Source organism: Paramormyrops kingsleyae, chromosome 1 (genome assembly GCF_048594095.1).
Source record: "Paramormyrops kingsleyae isolate MSU_618 chromosome 1, PKINGS_0.4, whole genome shotgun sequence".
Lineage (NCBI taxonomy): Eukaryota > Metazoa > Chordata > Actinopteri > Osteoglossiformes > Mormyridae > Paramormyrops > Paramormyrops kingsleyae.
The window spans coordinates 23,362,042-23,379,297 of record NC_132797.1 but is presented as its reverse complement, the minus strand read 5'-3'; the positions used below and the strand labels follow the sequence as shown (position 1 = coordinate 23,379,297).

At 42.7% G+C, this 17,256-nt stretch overlaps 1 protein-coding gene across 4 annotated transcripts in view; it reads left to right on the top strand.

The window, feature by feature from the left end:
* The first annotated feature begins 1,743 nt into the window (after positions 1 to 1,743).
* The window catches only part of LOC111837871 (cadherin-7-like), a 113,964-nt gene continuing 98,451 nt past the window's right edge, over positions 1,744 to 17,256 (top strand). The window contains exons 1-2 of one of the 4 annotated variants that reach the window (XM_072711807.1): positions 1,744 to 2,012; positions 15,751 to 16,162. In XM_072711807.1, the coding sequence (XP_072567908.1) occupies positions 15,929 to 16,162 (234 nt within the window). In that variant the 5' untranslated portion in view covers positions 1,744 to 2,012; positions 15,751 to 15,928. Of the gene's footprint in view, positions 2,013 to 2,043; positions 3,040 to 3,403; positions 3,422 to 3,447; positions 3,667 to 15,750; positions 16,163 to 17,256 lie in introns of those variants that run through there. The other 3 variants (XM_023800308.2, XM_072711810.1, XM_072711803.1) reach the window with 3 other exon arrangements.

Genomic DNA, 17,256 nt, shown 5'->3' with positions numbered 1-17,256 from the left:
GTTACTATGGGGGTCACTAATGATAGTTTAGGGATGAAACAGGGTTGGCCGATTAGTAACCAAAATCCATGATAAAAAAGCTAAACCAGAAAGCAGAGCATGAACCAAAAGTCAAAACTGTTAACAGTCTACCAACTCCAAATTGCAGAGCCAAATCACAGAATGATGAGAACAGACAGAAAACCAGAAAGCCAAAGCAAGAAACAGTCTGCCAAGACTGAGCAGGGAGAGCCAAACCTCAAGACAGAGAAACAAGATGCTAAGCAGACAGAACTGAAAGACACAGAGGAGTGGGTGATGATGCGTTGAAATCATCTGGGGGTGGCCATGAGGAACAGCCACACCCATTGCAGGCAACGAGCAAACTGAAATGTGGACCAGATGTGTCAACCATGAAAATTTAAATAAAATATTCCCGATATCATGCTCTTGTATCAATCTTCCAAAGGAAAATGACAGCATCTGGCCTACAGTAACTGCAAAATATTAGTAAGATCCTTTTCAGTTATGATGGGGGGGAGGGGGGGAATAAGCATATTGCTTAATTTGACAATGAATAATTCCTTCCATGCCTGCCTCCATCTTGAGCCTGTGAAGGACCCACACACATCATAGGCCATTTTACTACCCCCAGTTCTCATATTATCCTGGTTTTGGACTGCGGGAGGAAACCCAGTGAGGAGGGGCATGGAACTCCACAGAGGACCAAGTCTGGGGGTCCAGGAGCCTTTTGGGTTTACAGCTATAACGTGAAGTCTGTAAAAAGCTAGTCAAGCACATTTTAAGCATTAAAATATATAGATGTAAACACTATATAAAAATATTCTTTTCTTTTTACATTTTACTTTATCCTTCATCACCATTTCTCCTGCATTATAGAAACCCAACCCATGGCACTTTTCCAACATTAGTCCCTTCTGTCTAGTGTGCAAAATATGTTACATTTACCAGACCCTTTTATCCAAAGCAACATATAATTGAGGAAGCAGGGTCAGCTGATCTCTGGAGCTTTTGGGGTTAAGGGCCATGTTCATGGACCGAACAGTGACATCACTGTGCCAGCCCTGGGATTTAAACCGCCAGCATTCTGATCATGGACACCTTTACCGGCCACTCAAAGTAAAGAGGGAGCCAGTTTTCCTCATAAATTTCCCATATTTTCCAAAACGATGTATTGCATGTATGTGGGCTAAGCTGTTTTTTTTTCTTTTTAGCTCTGTTAATAAAATATAAAACCGGAGCGAACTGAAATTCTCAGAAACACTGGAGTCTGTTTACGCTAGCTGCTTGCTCTCATATTACAAAGTTCAACAAACATTAATCAGAGTAACATGGCAGGTATTACAATAAATCACATGGTCATCAAGATTCATATATTATTTTAATCAACGGGCATTAAATGAGAATCAGTCTAATCCAGTGGCAATAAAGTTAGCTAATTAAATAACATAGAGCGGCACAAACGCTGCCACAGTGGAGAACTGAATATTGTACTCAGTCATCAGCTGTTTAATAGTTCAGCGGTCCATTGCTGAAGTCTTCGTTTGAGGAGTTTCTCTTGGCATAACTGCCATATGATATTTAAGTTTTAAATACCGTAGATCGACCTTTATTCCTATAGACATTGCTTACGGACATTCATTCAAGCGAAAAATGTAGAACAAATAAGTTTGCTGACTCACTTTTACTAATGTGTTAGGCCCGATCGCGCTTTTTGTGGCGCAGACATGGACTGAAGTGCAAAAACTCAGCTCGAACTTGTTTATTAATGTTACCGGTATTCAAATTTATTTAGAAATTTACCGGCCATTCAAATTTAAAATCCGCTCTTTGCTGTACGATAAACACATAACGCTCTTTCTCTCGGATAAGCCTAATATATGCGACGTAAAATGAACGTGCAAGTATCACATCATAACAGACAAACCACCTACAGTCTTCATCCTGGAGAGATGTGGGTGAATATAGTGGATTGGAAGCAACAGAAAAAAGCAGCAGCTCGCCTCCTCTAGGTGGTCATTTTCGGATTTCTAAGAGTGATAAAAGACAATACAAAAGGGGAAAAAAATAAAAACTTAACTGACTTTATAGCTAGTGTTTGGACACATGAGTCAAGGTTTCAAAATACCATATTTTTAAGGGAATAGCAATGTATTTAAACGGGAATCCTTTGAAATGGATAATATTAGCACACGTAGCCTACTATGAAAATGACTCCGGAGTGGTAAAACAAAATGAACGTACTTATACCGATGACCCACGACAAGTGCAAAAGTAAAGGCATCGTGCGTTTTTCATCTCGTCACATGTGTTAACTGCACTAATCATATACGTTTTAAACTGGAGAAATTTGTAAATGGCGTTAGATGGAGAACAAGCCTCACTGCTTACAAAGTAGGGAGTAACAATGGGGTGTACAGATATAAAGTCAATATAACGCTACAGTGATGCACAGTCTTTCCCCTATTCAAGATCTCGTTATTATTGTGCGTTTAATTTGTGTTCCGACGCGATGTGGGACAATGGGAACAGAACTCAGTTACCCATCAATGCGTTCTTTGAGAAGAAACTAATCTTATGCTGTCTGCCTCCCTTTAAGTCAATACAGGTATAATTATCATTCCTGCTTTAAAAGCATCTTAAAGGGACGGATGCAGGCTGTGCGTTTCGGTGGCGGCTCTGACATCTTCGCTGGGGAGCGCTGAGTTGCTTGAGTCAAGACTGCGCTGCAGCTAAAAGCAAAGGCTGTAATCACGCGTGTGTGAAAGGACAGAGCAAAAGAGAAAGGGGGAGAGAAAGAGGGAGAGAGAGAGAGAAATCACAGCAATCACAAAGGAAACTGGCAGTTTGTACAAGGTTATCACTGGACTTTGCTATATTTCCAACTTTGAAGCATTTATTGGCATCCGTTTTGCTGGGATATACGCGGAGCAGAGGATCTGTTTTACATTTAATTCCTATTTTGAGAGTACGAAGACCACTCAGCAGAAAGATCAAGCAGCCCCACACAGTGCTATATAATAACTGCTCGGGAAACAGGTAAGACTTTGAGTTACAGTAAAACTAAAATGACATCCCTTGCATAGGCAGTAAATGTGCCGCAAGAATAAAATAAATTGAAATGATTTTCAAAAGTTGCTGTACTTGAGTCCCATGAATTAGAGGGCATCGTGAACAAGGAAACTGAGAAGGGGGGCAAGATAAAAATTGCAATGAATTTGAAGGTAATTCATGGAATCTGTTACTTTTTGAGTTTGGGGGAAGCGATTTAAGTTTGACGCTTTAAGACGAGTGCCGGACTGTTTCTTGAGCTTGAGTAATGTTGTTTCTTGACACTAATGCATAATGCATGACAAGTGATAAGTGCCCGATTCTTTAATTAGTATTCTGAGGATACCGGGTTTTCTGCGGCGTCTGCTGGGTGAGATACTGACCCAGGTTTTGTCATTGCAGGCAGTTGGATGATACTGTACTAATATGTAAATTCTCTTCTTCCTTTAATTTTTTGTATCGGTTCTTTTAGCCATGGTTCGTGTGCTATTTTTATAACATCTCTACGACGGAACGCTTGATCCATATTTTAATTGTAATATATTTAGGCTATTCATTGTATTGTTTATTTTTGCTGGCGATAAAATAACTGTCGATGCGGTGTATGGAGAGGAGGTGAGTGTTACAACCAGATATAGTTGCTGCTTTGAAATAAATGCGTCGCGAAAATGTATCGGCATTGTAAATTTCGACTGAAGCCGCTGCGCATTAAAACGTCCGCATTATTGTTATTATTATCAGTTGCAGACAGTGTTTATTCGTAGTTGTGCGCTCCATTTCCTAGTTAATCGGAAAAAGTAGTCAGACTGCGGTTTAAAAAGTTTGCACTGTCGTCAGGATCCTTATTGCTTACCTCATATGAAACACATCAATGCATCTCTACTAAGTTGTTAAAATTGCAAATCATCTGAAAATCATATAATTTTATACTGAGGGTTGTTTTTCAGTTATTATTGATGCATGTGGTTGTGTACTATAATGATTACGGGAGAAGTACCGAAATTGTATAACTGCATATATTAATAACGTATCTTTATTATTTGCGTAGTTGCTGCGACTGCTTTCCTATTGCCCTAAACTTTGAGAAATTATAAAATATTCATTTTTCCCTTCGGTTCTGCATATGTTAAGGTATTGTTGGGCCACCATACAATGACACAGAGAGGAAGGGAGAGGGAGAGATAATGAGAGACAGATTACTGCTTATGTGCGGTCAGTTCATGTAAAACTGTATTTTAGAAGTGAAACTGATGCTTACTGAACAGTGCGCTTTGCGTTGATGCAAACGGAGCCGCGTGCAACGCCCGCTTTCTACACCAGGTGGCGTGAATTATGTGTTACGCGCCTAGGTATATATATACAGCACATGTATATGTACATATTTATATTTTTTGGAAGTTAAAAACAAGCAAATGTCTCCAATGCATAATCAATCCTTTGCACTTTGCATCGTCTTCTCCTATTTAGAGTGAAACCCATTTGAAGATATTGAGTTTTATTTAGCAGGACATTGATGAACCAAGGCACCCTGTTTCAAGCGATTGGATGCACATGTTTTGTACAGTTTTTAACATATGAGGATTGGTGAGGTAACTGGGAAGCTAATGAGATTATATGAATTAATTATTTGCCATTGTGGTTGTGTTCCTGTTCCCATTTTAAAGTACATAGCCTACCAAAACTAATTAATGTCATAAAACGCAGATATATGAAAGTAATTTTGTTGTAGAGGGTGTCTGTACAAATAAAGGGCATGGATGTTTGTGATCTGGTGGAAATTATTAGAATTGGTATATAATGTTCAGGCAATATTATATATAAATATGCCTGTGAGTGCAGTCCATGTGGAGTCATTAACAGCTACCAGCGCTCCTAGATTTCTAAACCAGTTCCATGAGGCGCTTTGTAAGTTTCCATGTAAGCAGCAACACCAGAGCTTGGATCCCTCTGCCCCTCTCGAGCAAAGCCCACCTTCCCCCATGTGAGAGTACAGAAGGCACAGATAATAACGACACCATATGCTTGAAGTCTTCCCCGCAAGGCATCGGGTTGCCAGATGCCAGGGTCAGCGTGAGCTCCCCGTGTTCCGGGACTCTCGCTGGCCCCTCCGTCAGCGGGTGGGGGCGGGGGGCTGGCACGCGTCTGTTCCTTGTCGGATGACGCTGCAGGCTAATGAGACTTCATCGTCCTGCCCTGGGCCATTTGGTCAAGGCACACAGGACGGGAGTCCGGGTATTCGGCCAAGACTGAGCAGAAGCGGTGCCAAGGAAAATTACCGTTTTTGGGGGTCAGCGATTTGGTGCATTGGTAGTGTTACATGCTTGTTGTGACTGATATGAACCTTATATATACACCAGCAACAGTATTATCCTGTAACCTGTTCCGTTCTAATTTATTTCATCAACGGGATAGTCCTAAATGCAAGGGAAGCTATTTACTTTCCTCATTCCTCATTGTATAATTTCATGTCATTAAAGTTAAACTAATCCATAATATCTCATTACTGCTATTACGCTCACAAGAACCATAGATATTTGATAAACTAGATAGATATTTTCGGTGTTTCAACTTTTAACTTGGCCGAAGCATTTCCTTCATTGCATGTGCAGCAAAATCCGAACGGAATTTGCATTGAAAAGCTGTAGCCGGTGAGAAGAATGAAAACGGGAGGATTTAAAGGCACCGAGCGATTACAGGTGTAGCGAAGGTGTGCAGTGGTATTCAAGAAAGATCACTTCAAATACCCATGCCTCTCTCTACAGTTCAAAGGACGAACTGTGGTTTAAGAGGTCTGCGATATTTAATTGAGGCTAAGGAGTAACTCATAAAACTAAAGCCCCGAGCAGTGTTTAGACAGCGTGCTCGTTCCAAGTATGTATTTCTTTCTGAAGTATAGAACAATGTTGCTTAAGGATTAAGGTTTAAAGGGCTATGGATTAGGAAAAGAAGTAAGGAGAGAGGCAATGCAGGATTATTACACAAGGCGCTTTTCCACCGCAGGAACCTTTTTTAGGAACCAGAACCTTTTTTCAGGAGTCAGGAAGTTCTGTGGCGTTCACCCGCTAGAAACTCTGCCAGTTGTTGTCTCTCGAAGGTAGTTCTTGAACCAATTAAAAGCTCCATTTTGATTTTCATCACTGCCCTATAAACGCACCAGGTCTAATGAAAAGGAGGAGAATATTTTTTTATATATCTCTGTCCTAACTCTGGACTAAGTACTTTTCCCTAGCTCATGGGAGTTCTACTTACACAAAAATGTTTTGAGGGCAGAAGGAAAAACGATTGGTTCAGAGACATATCGAATCAGATTCTAGAAGAGATGTGTCCAAGCAACTAGAAGAGGTGGGACTAATCAATCAGATGTCTTACTTACTGATTGATACTTCTGTCTAATATTGCCCAGGGCTGGTGAAACTTGACAGCACTTATAATGTTGCATCGTTTTTGATTTTGTGGAAGATGGACGGTCTCTTTGCTGTCCAGATATAAGAATGAATTGTAAACATGCCGTGCCTCATATAAATAAAATATAATTAAAATGCGAATTGTCCCATATTTTCAGACCTGGACCTGGACTGGGGGGCCAAGAGGGAGGGGAGGGGTGCAGAATTAACTCTTCTGCCCCTGATAAGTTATCCTGTCCCAAAACATTATCTTCTTCACCTGATACAGCTGTGTCAAGGCAAGTTTTACATTATTTATGAAATTATGCAATTTGCACTTGATTTGCCCCGTGCCCCCATTACATATATTCTGAAAAAAGAAAATAATAGGCTATATGTAAAAATAAACCGAAAGATCAGATTTTTTATGTGACTAACATACAGATAAATGCTACACATTTGACACAATAGTTGCATTGATTTGATATTTATATTGTGTTAGCACTGAAAGAGGGAAATCAACATTGTTAGTAGCCGGTGCTGTTACAGTCTGTATTTCATAGCTGTTAAGGCACCTGTTGGCTTCCACTCGAAAGGTCTTTAATGTTGGGCTTTTATTTGGAAATTCGTGTCTTTTTTTGAGATGCTTTATATAGGCCATTGCATTATCTCACTCAAAGGCCTTAGATGCACAAATTTACACTTGTTCTATTTTAGCACAATTTCTGAAATGGGAAAAAATGAAAAATGGAAAATTCCATTGCTTTTCTTCTTTAATGTCAGTATATCAATGTCTGCTGGCTTAAGGTAGAGAGATATATTACATGGCTTCTCAGACTTGATGATCTGCTCTGATAAAAATTTCAGATGGTGTCTGGCAAGCTCTGAAATGTCTAGCAACTGAGCTCTATGGACCTTTCCAAATTATACACACTGCAAAAACAACTCTAGTTTTAGACATATAATTTTAGACATTTCGGTGGAAAATAGTTTTTCGTGACACTTGCTTATCAAACATGCCTGATATACATATTTGTCAAATACTGCAAAACATGCATTTCCTGATAATAGTTCTTTCAATCATTTCTTAAAGGAAAACATCAATAAATTATAAATCCAGATCGTCAAACAAGTGAAATGAAAAGCAAAATATAAACTTGCTAATGGACTCCTCAGTTCGTTGGTATCATAAACTTAACTGGAGAATAGAACAAGTGCTCTATGAGTATACGGGGAAACCTCCAGACTTTTCTCAGCTGTACAGAGCTATCTGTTTGAATGTAGATTATCTGTAATGAATTTTATTTAATTTATGCTATCAAGACTTTATAGGCATCTGCTATTGTCATGAGTTGCTATACATAAAAGTAATATTATACTTGCGCTGAAAAGGATTAGAATGATTCATTAAAATATATGAGGCAAGACAACGGGAGCCTAAGAGGGTTTGCTTATCAAGCTTTGTGTTTTGAATGATGATGGCCATTTTATTGTATGTTTCAGAGAACAAATGAAGTCAAATACAGTTTATCTTTTGACAAACAGTGCTATTGAAGTACAAGTTTTGCTTGTGATTTTTCATTATAAATATTAATCTCACGAATGTGTTATAAAGATATGCTTCCTGACTGAAAATGTGATGAGGAGATTTGAGGTCAGAACAGAGGGGTGGTTCGTCACAATGAGTTTTTCCAGGTATACGTGGCTGGTAGACAGTTATATTAAAGGCAGACAATTGAAATAAATAAGACATTTGGTTTTGGCGGGAAAGGGTCTGTTAATGTAAATATGGTTAAGCTAGCAGTGATTTACGATGCCCCCTAAACACGATGCCCCCTCAACACGATTCCCCCTAAACACGATGCCTCCTAAACACGATGCCCCCTAAAGACGATGCCTCCTAAACACGATGCCCCCTAAACACGATGCCTCCTAAACACGATGCCTCCTAAACACGATGCCTCCTAAACACGATGCCCCTTAAACACGATGCCCCCTAAACACGATGCCCCCTAAACACGATGCCCCCTAAACACGATGCCCCCTAAACACGATGCCGCCTAAACACGATGCCCCCTAAACACGATGCCCCCTAAACACGATGCCTCCTAAACACGATGCCTCCTAAACACGATGCCCCTTAAACACGATGCCCCCTAAACACGATGCCCCCTAAACACGATGCCTCCTAAACACGATGCCCCCTAAACACGATGCCGCCTAAACACGATGCCCCCTAAACACGATGCCCCCTAAACACGATGCCCCCTAAACACGGTGCCCCCTAAACACGGTGCCCCCTAAACACGATTCCTCCTAAACACGATGCCTCCTAAACACGATGCCCCCTAAACACGATGCCTCCTAAACACGATGCCTCCTAAACACGATGCCTCCTAAACACGATGCCCCCTAAACACGATGCCGCCTAAACACGATGCCGCCTAAACACGATGCCCCCTAAACACGATGCCCCCTAAACACGATGCCCCCTAAACACGATGCCCCCTAAACACGGTGCCCCCTAAACACGGTGCCCCCTAAACACGATTCCTCCTAAACACGATGCCCCCTAAACACGATGCCCCCTAAACACGATGCCTCCTAAACACGATGCCCCCTAAACACGATGCCCCCTAAACACGATGCCTCCTAAACACGATGCCCCCTAAACACGATGCCCCCTAAACACGATGCCCCCTAAACACGATGCCCCCTAAACACGATGCCGCCTAAACACGATGCCCCCTAAACACGATGCCCCCTAAACACGATGCCCCCTAAACACAATGCCCCCTAAACACGGTGCCCCCTAAACACGATTCCTCCTAAACACGATTCCTCCTAAACACGATGCCTCCTAAACACGATGCCCCCTAAACACGATGCCTCCTAAACACGATGCCTCCTAAACACGATGCCCCCTAAACACGATGCCCCCTAAACACGATGCCGCCTAAACACGATGCCTCCTAAACACGATGCCCCCTAAACACGATGCCCCCTAAACACGGTGCCCCCTAAACACGGTGCCCCCTAAACACGATTCCTCCTAAACACGATGCCCCCTAAACACGATGCCTCCTAAACACGATGCCTCCTAAACACGATGCCTCCTAAACACGATGCCCCCTAAACACGATGCCTCCTAAACACGATGCCCCCTAAACACGATGCCTCCTAAACACGATGCCTCCTAAACACGATGCCCCCTAAACACGATGCCCCCTAAACACGATGCCCCCTAAACACGATGCCTCCTAAACACGATGCCTCCTAAACACGATGCCTCCTAAACACGATGCCCCCTAAACACGATGCCTCCTAAACACGATGCCCCCTAAACACGATTCCCCCTAAACACGATGCCCCCTAAACACGATGCCCCCTAAACACGATTCCTCCTAAACACGATGCCCCCTAAACACGATGCCCCCTAAACACGATGCCCCCTAAACACGATTCCTCCTAAACACGATGCCTCCTAAACACGATGCCTCCTAAACACGATGCCTCCTAAACACGATGCCCCCTAAACACGATGCCTCCTAAACACGATGCCCCCTAAACACGATGCCTCCTAAACACGATGCCTCCTAAACACGATGCCCCCTAAACACGATGCCCCCTAAACACGATTCCTCCTAAACACGATGCCTCCTAAACACGATGCCCCCTAAACACGATTCCTCCTAAACACGATGCCCCCTAAACACGATGCCCCCTAAACACGATGCCCCCTAAACACGATGCCCCCTAAACACGATGCCCCCTAAACACGATGCCGCCTAAACACGATGCCTCCTAAACACGATGCCTCCTAAACACGATGCCCCCTAAACACGATGCCCCCTAAACACGATGCCCCCTAAACACGATGCCTCCTAAACACGATGCCTCCTAAACACGATGCCCCCTAAACACGATGCCCCCTAAACACGATGCCCCCTAAACACGATGCCTCCTAAACATTGCTGGTGAAGGTAACTTTTTAACTGTAAGACTAGTGCTGCTCTGTGGGACATTTCAGGGGTGTTTACAGGGGTGAAAGCCAATTGGCCCCCTCCCCCGTCACTCTCTCTGATTCAAAACGTATCATCGACTAATGTTAAAGTTAGCTTATCTGTAAGAATTATACCCCCCACCATAAAAAAAAAAAAATCTTTATTACGTTTTACACATTTTGGATATATGGCACATTTACTTTGTGGAGGACATGATGCTATGGCTAATCCCCCCTAGTTTATTGTCAAAACTACACAACCATCAATAGCTCCAGGGTCGTCCTGGCAGGTGTAGAGAAGCAGGACACGGAGACGGTCGTTAGGAAAGATGAAACAAGCTGGATACCATGTTACTCTCCGTCAACGGGGGACTGAATCCCGGGGTGAGAGAGAGAAAGGGAAGCAAGGGATGAATTATATTCCTGACAAAAAAAATCTGTGTGCCTTGTTACTGTTGCTATCTGTAACAGAACTCTCGACAGCGTCCAGCTAGATACATAAAAAATATTCCCCTCCTTTTCATTAGACCGGGTGTGTTTATGGGGCAGTGACGAAAATCAAAATGGAGCTTTTTAGTTTATCTGCTTGTAGTGGGCAGTACAGCGACATCTTTGCAGCTCGAAGCTGATGACCCAGGGGTGCTGGTGTGGGGGAGGGGCACCGTGTTATCAGTTCCTGGCATTTTGATGTCCGCAATATGCAAATCTCTTTTGACCCCCCCCCCCCCCCTCCTTCTTGTCTTTCCCGGCTTTCAATGTCCATGGGAAAAAAAAAAACAACAACAAAAAAAAAAACACGCTGACAACATCAGAAAGAGAATGCGGGAAAAAAAGGGGAACGGCAGATTATCAGCTACTGGAGTGTTTGTGATGTTTGTGGTAAAGCTAGCTTTTGTCGAATGGGATTAAGCGACTTAGGCAGGACGTTCTGCCCCTTTGTCCACGTAGACCTTCGACTTCAAGACAGGAAACCGGAGAGCGATACCCTCCCCTTTCAGAGGGCGGTGGAATCTATTCTCACAGAGCGGAGCTGGATGAAAGCGAGGCAATCGCTTCGGGCTTCGCTGAATTCTCGCCCCTGCATTTATCAATGTATTTTTCTACATTGTAAAACGCATTTTCTTTCACTCTCTTGGGAAACTGGGGATGTGGGGGCGGGGGGGGGGATTGGGGCACAAATGTGCTTCTGTAACATACAGTTGTTATTCGCACACCTGGTCACCTTGGAAGTGGCCACAGTAACAGAGAATCAGAGAATAAGGAGGGGAAAGAAATTGGAAAAAAACATTCTTCTGGAGGCTTTTCTTAGCATCAAAGTTAGCATTGAGTATGCGGATTTGTCTGGCAGCAGCGCTCCTGAACTGCAGGACAGAAAAGGCCCTTTGAATGTTCCATTGGGGAGCTACAGTGTTCCATGGTAGATACACTTTAAACAAAAAAAGAAAAACACTTCCTTTGTTATGTGTAAGCATCGACCGAAATGGTCCCTTGGAGCATTCTAAGGGGTTTCAAAAAAGTATGGTCTCCGGGGATCCCTTAGGAGGATTTTGAAACAATTAAAAAAAAAAAATCTCTCTTTTTTGGATGATTTTATAATTTTTTTCCCTTTCTTTCTTGATTCTATCTTTACTCTCCAACGATTTGACGTAACCTTGTTGTATGTCTTTGACCGTTTAATAAAAAAAAGAAAAATGGAGGGTTGCCGTAACAACCTTACACGTTACACTCCCAGGTAAAGTGAAAAAATCTGCCTTACAGTGAAAGAATGAGACCCCACCCCCGGCTGCTGAAATCCGCCATTATTTTTCATCCAATACAGAATTATTACTTCCTGCTGTTATTAAATGGAGAAGAACTTGTTTCACTTTCACTATCAGAGCTCCCGATGTTTAATGCTAGAGTAAGCATTCAGCTGTCTTGGCAGCTTGAACCTGGTCCCTTTAGGAGCGCTGTAAGGTTGTATGCAATAAGAGCACGCATTAATCCGCTCACCGCAAGCCGCGCCAGGCTGACCTTGTGCGCATCCTCGCTGACCCGACAGCGTACGGCGGCTCTCTGCCTCCCAGCTATATATGCTGTACTTCCTCCCTAGTGACATTACAGGCGGCTAGGCCGGACTCCTTACTGTATACTCTCGATGCTTACCTGCAGCGCTGTTCCTGAAAGTTTTACAGTAGAGAAAATAAAGTCATAGAGAAAATAATGTAGGAAAAAAACAGCAGTTAGTTATGAGAGATTGTAATTCTATCGATGCGTGTCAATCAGTTGGGCTTTTTCATGTCTGTATATTAACGATAAATGCTGTAATACATACAGACATGGAAAGCTTAAAATGTATTTTGGTATCTTTTGGCACTTTTCCACTGCTGCCAATAACCAAGCCGCACCCAAGCCGAACCATGAAGAGATGATTTTCCAGTATAAATCATGCCAGCTGTACCTGACTAGTACAGACCAGCAAGCTGGTTGTGTTTGTACCATCTGATTGGTTGAAATATGCAGAGACAAGAAAGAACCAGTGATCTGCATTGATAAGCCTGGATTTTTAAAGGAATAAAGAGGATATATTCTATATATTATTCATTATGAGTGTCGCACATCGTGATATATTGATGCATTTCCCATAACTCGGAACTTGAAAATTTTCAAGCTCCTACTTGAAGAAGTACTATAGAATGACTGAATGGAAGGGATTCACAATGCAAATTTACGCAAGCTAATGCTAATCCCACTAATGTTTGATGCTAACATAATATGGCGAAATTCACAGATGTGCCAGCAGAAATGATTAAATTAGTAAATCATGTTGCACACCGTGTGAGCAGCAAACAAGCATCTCCTTGGTTTTATGACACTGTCACTCTGCTGTAACTAGTGTCTCTTCACGTACGGGTCAGCTACAGCCTGGTTCCCATATGCTGGTGGAAAAGTGCTGTTAGCACTAACCCCGTATATTTATGGATTTAGTCTGTGTGTTCTGGATAATAGTGGAAAAACACAGACAGGAGCCACCAATTGGTTCTTCTGTAGGAATGTTTGGGGAATATTTTGGTAGGAACATGTGTTTTTAGTTAGACGACAGGCACGACCTTTGCACTTTTGTTGCATGTGAGGTGAAATACCGTTGCACACCTCGACCAGGAATGTAAGAACGCGCCTCCATGGTGCAGCCCTTGTTTGTATGTAGCTATTATTTATTAACAAAGACATAACTATAAAGGCGAGTCTTGCGCTCCCAGCTGCACAGATCTTTCCACCCCTTTACAAATTCTGTGTCCACTAATTGTATAACCTCCTTGTGAGCAAATAATGTGTTCGCTCCCCAGCCAACAGAATATTTTGTGTTAGCTTTGGCCTTGCAATTTCTTCTGAGAAGTACCGTGAAACTGGCAGCTTTGATACACCGCTCACATCCATGACTGCCACTGTCAGAAGACGTTCCACACCAGGAAAGGCAGCAGAGCAGCTGAAACGGCCTCCTGTAATGTCAGGAAGAAATGTCGGCGTGAAGCTGGGCCATTGTGACCAGAGTATTGTCAAAGCGTGTCAGGGGTGGCGAGCCTCCGGCAGCGGAACCCAGGAGAACCCGGGGAAAAGATGATAATCAGTTTTTCAGATGCACACAGGAGATCTTATTTGATCAAGCATGAAGCCTTTGCAGCCAAAGAACAAAAAACAAGATGCCGCGTGATACCTGATGTGCTTTTCCATGTGTTCAGATAATTCTACAATATAATATTGCTTTTGACTGACTACACTTTCTCTCCAAGATGTTATTTAACAGATGCAACAATCCTCATCTATGACCCAAGCTCAGCTAAAGAACTAGAGGAGTATCACAGCAGTTAATTGATACATTTTTTGTTCAGTGATGGAAGACAAAGAAGTTGATGAATATTAGCATATTAATTATTATTTATCACTTACAAATTTGTATTGTATATGGGAAAACATATAGTTTATGACACCAGTCAGAAGAGTTTGTAATTGCAGCTTTAATGGTGTTTGATTTTTCCTTCACTAAAAAAATCAAACTCTTATCAAATATACATGCCTTTTAAAAATTTGAATCGATGCTTTTCTTAAGTTTAGTTCAAGTTTAACTTCAACCATTTCAGAAAAAGTAAAACTGTTCATGTTTTGTTTGCCGTACATTTTTATAGATATGTATTTCGTAGATATGCAGATATATATCTACAAAGATACATATATGTGAATATGTGTGCATATGGACTCGTTTATGTGTGATTTTTTTACAGAGGTCAGTGGACACGATGGGTGAATTTGTGCCAGATGTTGCTGCTTGGTAGAAATCATCATTTTGTACTGAGGTCATCATGTTACATCATGAATATAAATATTATTCAGAATCTGCAATGTTGTAGGCAAGAAAATGTATTGGATAAACTGCTCTTTATTTTAGTCTCCTGTGTCATTTCTTTCCAGTAACCTCCAGACAAATGGCCAACAGCGAATTATCTGAATCAGCAATGTGTATTAGATACATAAAAAATAAATCGAACAAAAACGGATTTTCAAGCAGTCAGTGCAGGATTCTTGTTCCCAAGTCAATGTAACAAGTTACCTCAAGTCAATTATTGACACTTTATTATACATTGGTTTGGAAAAACATGGGGAAATTTAATTGTAGAATTTGCTTCATTTGAATGTTTGTTCCAGCTTGGGGAGAAAATGCAAGCATTTGTGTGGACATGTAATTTTACCCTCTGGTGGAAATGATCTTTGTGTATGCTCAACTGATATCAAGGCGCTCAGTGTTTCTGCATCTTACCGACATCCATACTAGATTTAGAATTATTAGAACATGACAGTGTGAATTTGAAAAGCTTCTTGAAACAAAAAACAAAAAAAAGCATGACTGAAAAAAAAGCAAAAAAGAAGTGTTATTTCTCACTAATCAAAATTCAGTTGTTTGTTTTTTTTTTTGTATATTTCACAGGATTATTTGTTATTCTTTTTTAATCTATTACTTCAGTTCTTGTTATCCAGATTAAAATTTAAAGTAGAAATACATGTAGAGGTCAATGTCTGAGGGATCATTGCATCCCTCTACTATGTTGTCTGAGCAAAAATATTAAGTGAATAGAGGATAGGGAGAGTTGTATTTAATATTGAGGTTAAAAAATGCTGCTAGTTGTTTTTAGTAATGTCGTAATTTAGTGATTTCGTTGCGCCATAAATGGACACTTTGCATCGTTTGGCTCTTGACATTTGTACAAACTGACTGCCATCACCAAGGTGATCTTAATTATGCTCATTTTTGCTTCTCTGTCTCTCTTTTCGTTCTGACAGGTCCTAGTAACGCCATCTTACCATTCTGGCTCTGTAGCACATTTCGACGCATCTGTATTGAAGGCAGTTCCCCTTCTACTGGTCCTCGAGAAGGAACAGTCAAGCAAAACGTTCCCAGCTATCATCGCCTGGCATCATATTTTTTTGGGGGTGGTGACTTTTTCCCATCAAGGCCCCAATGAGGCTGTGTAACCCGCAGATCTACAGTGTGGTGGGCATGGTGATACTGTTCCTCTACCCATGGGACATTGGATGCTTGGGCCTGAGCTCTGGTTCCGGTCCCCTGACCCATCGCCTCCAGGCCTCGGGGATCACCGGCACGGCCATGCGGAGACAGAAGCGGAGCTGGGTGTGGAACCAGTTCTTTGTTCTGGAGGAGAATATGGGCAGCGACCCACTCTATGTGGGCAAGGTGAGGCGGTTTAACCTTTATACCTTTCAGATAAGCATGTGTGGCCGTGCAGAGTATTATAATGTGGGTCACCTCTCTCAGTCGTACATGGAGACAAAAAGAGGCGCATTATATCAAACTGTGACTGTGAGCCGACTGCTTATCCAGTACCAAAATGGGTCGGGGTGGGAAGGAGTGGCACGCAGTACACAGTGTAAGGCAGGGGCATACTCAGGGCAGGGTTCCAGTCCACTACAGGGCACTAACATAGTTTAAAGATGCCAGGTAACCAAACTGCATGTCTTGGGACTGTGGGAAGAAACCAGGGAACTGAAAGGAAACCCACATGTCACGGGGGGAACATGTAAACTCCACACAACATGGGGGGAACATGCAAACTCCGCACGACACGGGGGGAACATGGAAACTCCACACGACACGGGGGGAACATGCAAACTTCGCACGACACGGGGGGAGCATGCAAACTCCACACAACACGGGGGGAGCATGCAAACTCCACACGACTCGGGGGGAACATGTAAACTCCACACGACTCGGGGGGAACATGCAAACTCCGCACGACACGGGGGGAACATGTAAACTCCACACGACACGGGGGGAGCATGCAAACTCCACACGACTCGGGGGGAACATGCAAACTCCGCACGACACGGGGGGAACATGTAAACTCCACACAACATGGGGGGAACATGCAAACTCCACACGACTCGGGGGGAACATGTAAACTCCACACAACATGGGGGGAGCATGCAAACTCCACACAACTCGGGGGGAACATGCAAACTCCACACAACATGGGGGGAACATGCAAACTCCACACGACTCGGGGGGAACATGCAAACTCCACACGACTCGGGGGGAACATGCAAACTCCACACGACTCGGGGGGAACATGCAAACTCCACACGACTCGGGGGGAACATGCAAACTCCACACGACTCGGGGGGAACATGTAAACTCCGCACGACACGGGGGGAGCATGCAAACTCCACACGATTCGGGGGGGACATGCAAACTCCACACGAAACTGGGGGAACATGCAAACTCCACACGACACGGGGGGAGCATGCAAACTCCACACGACACGGGGGGAA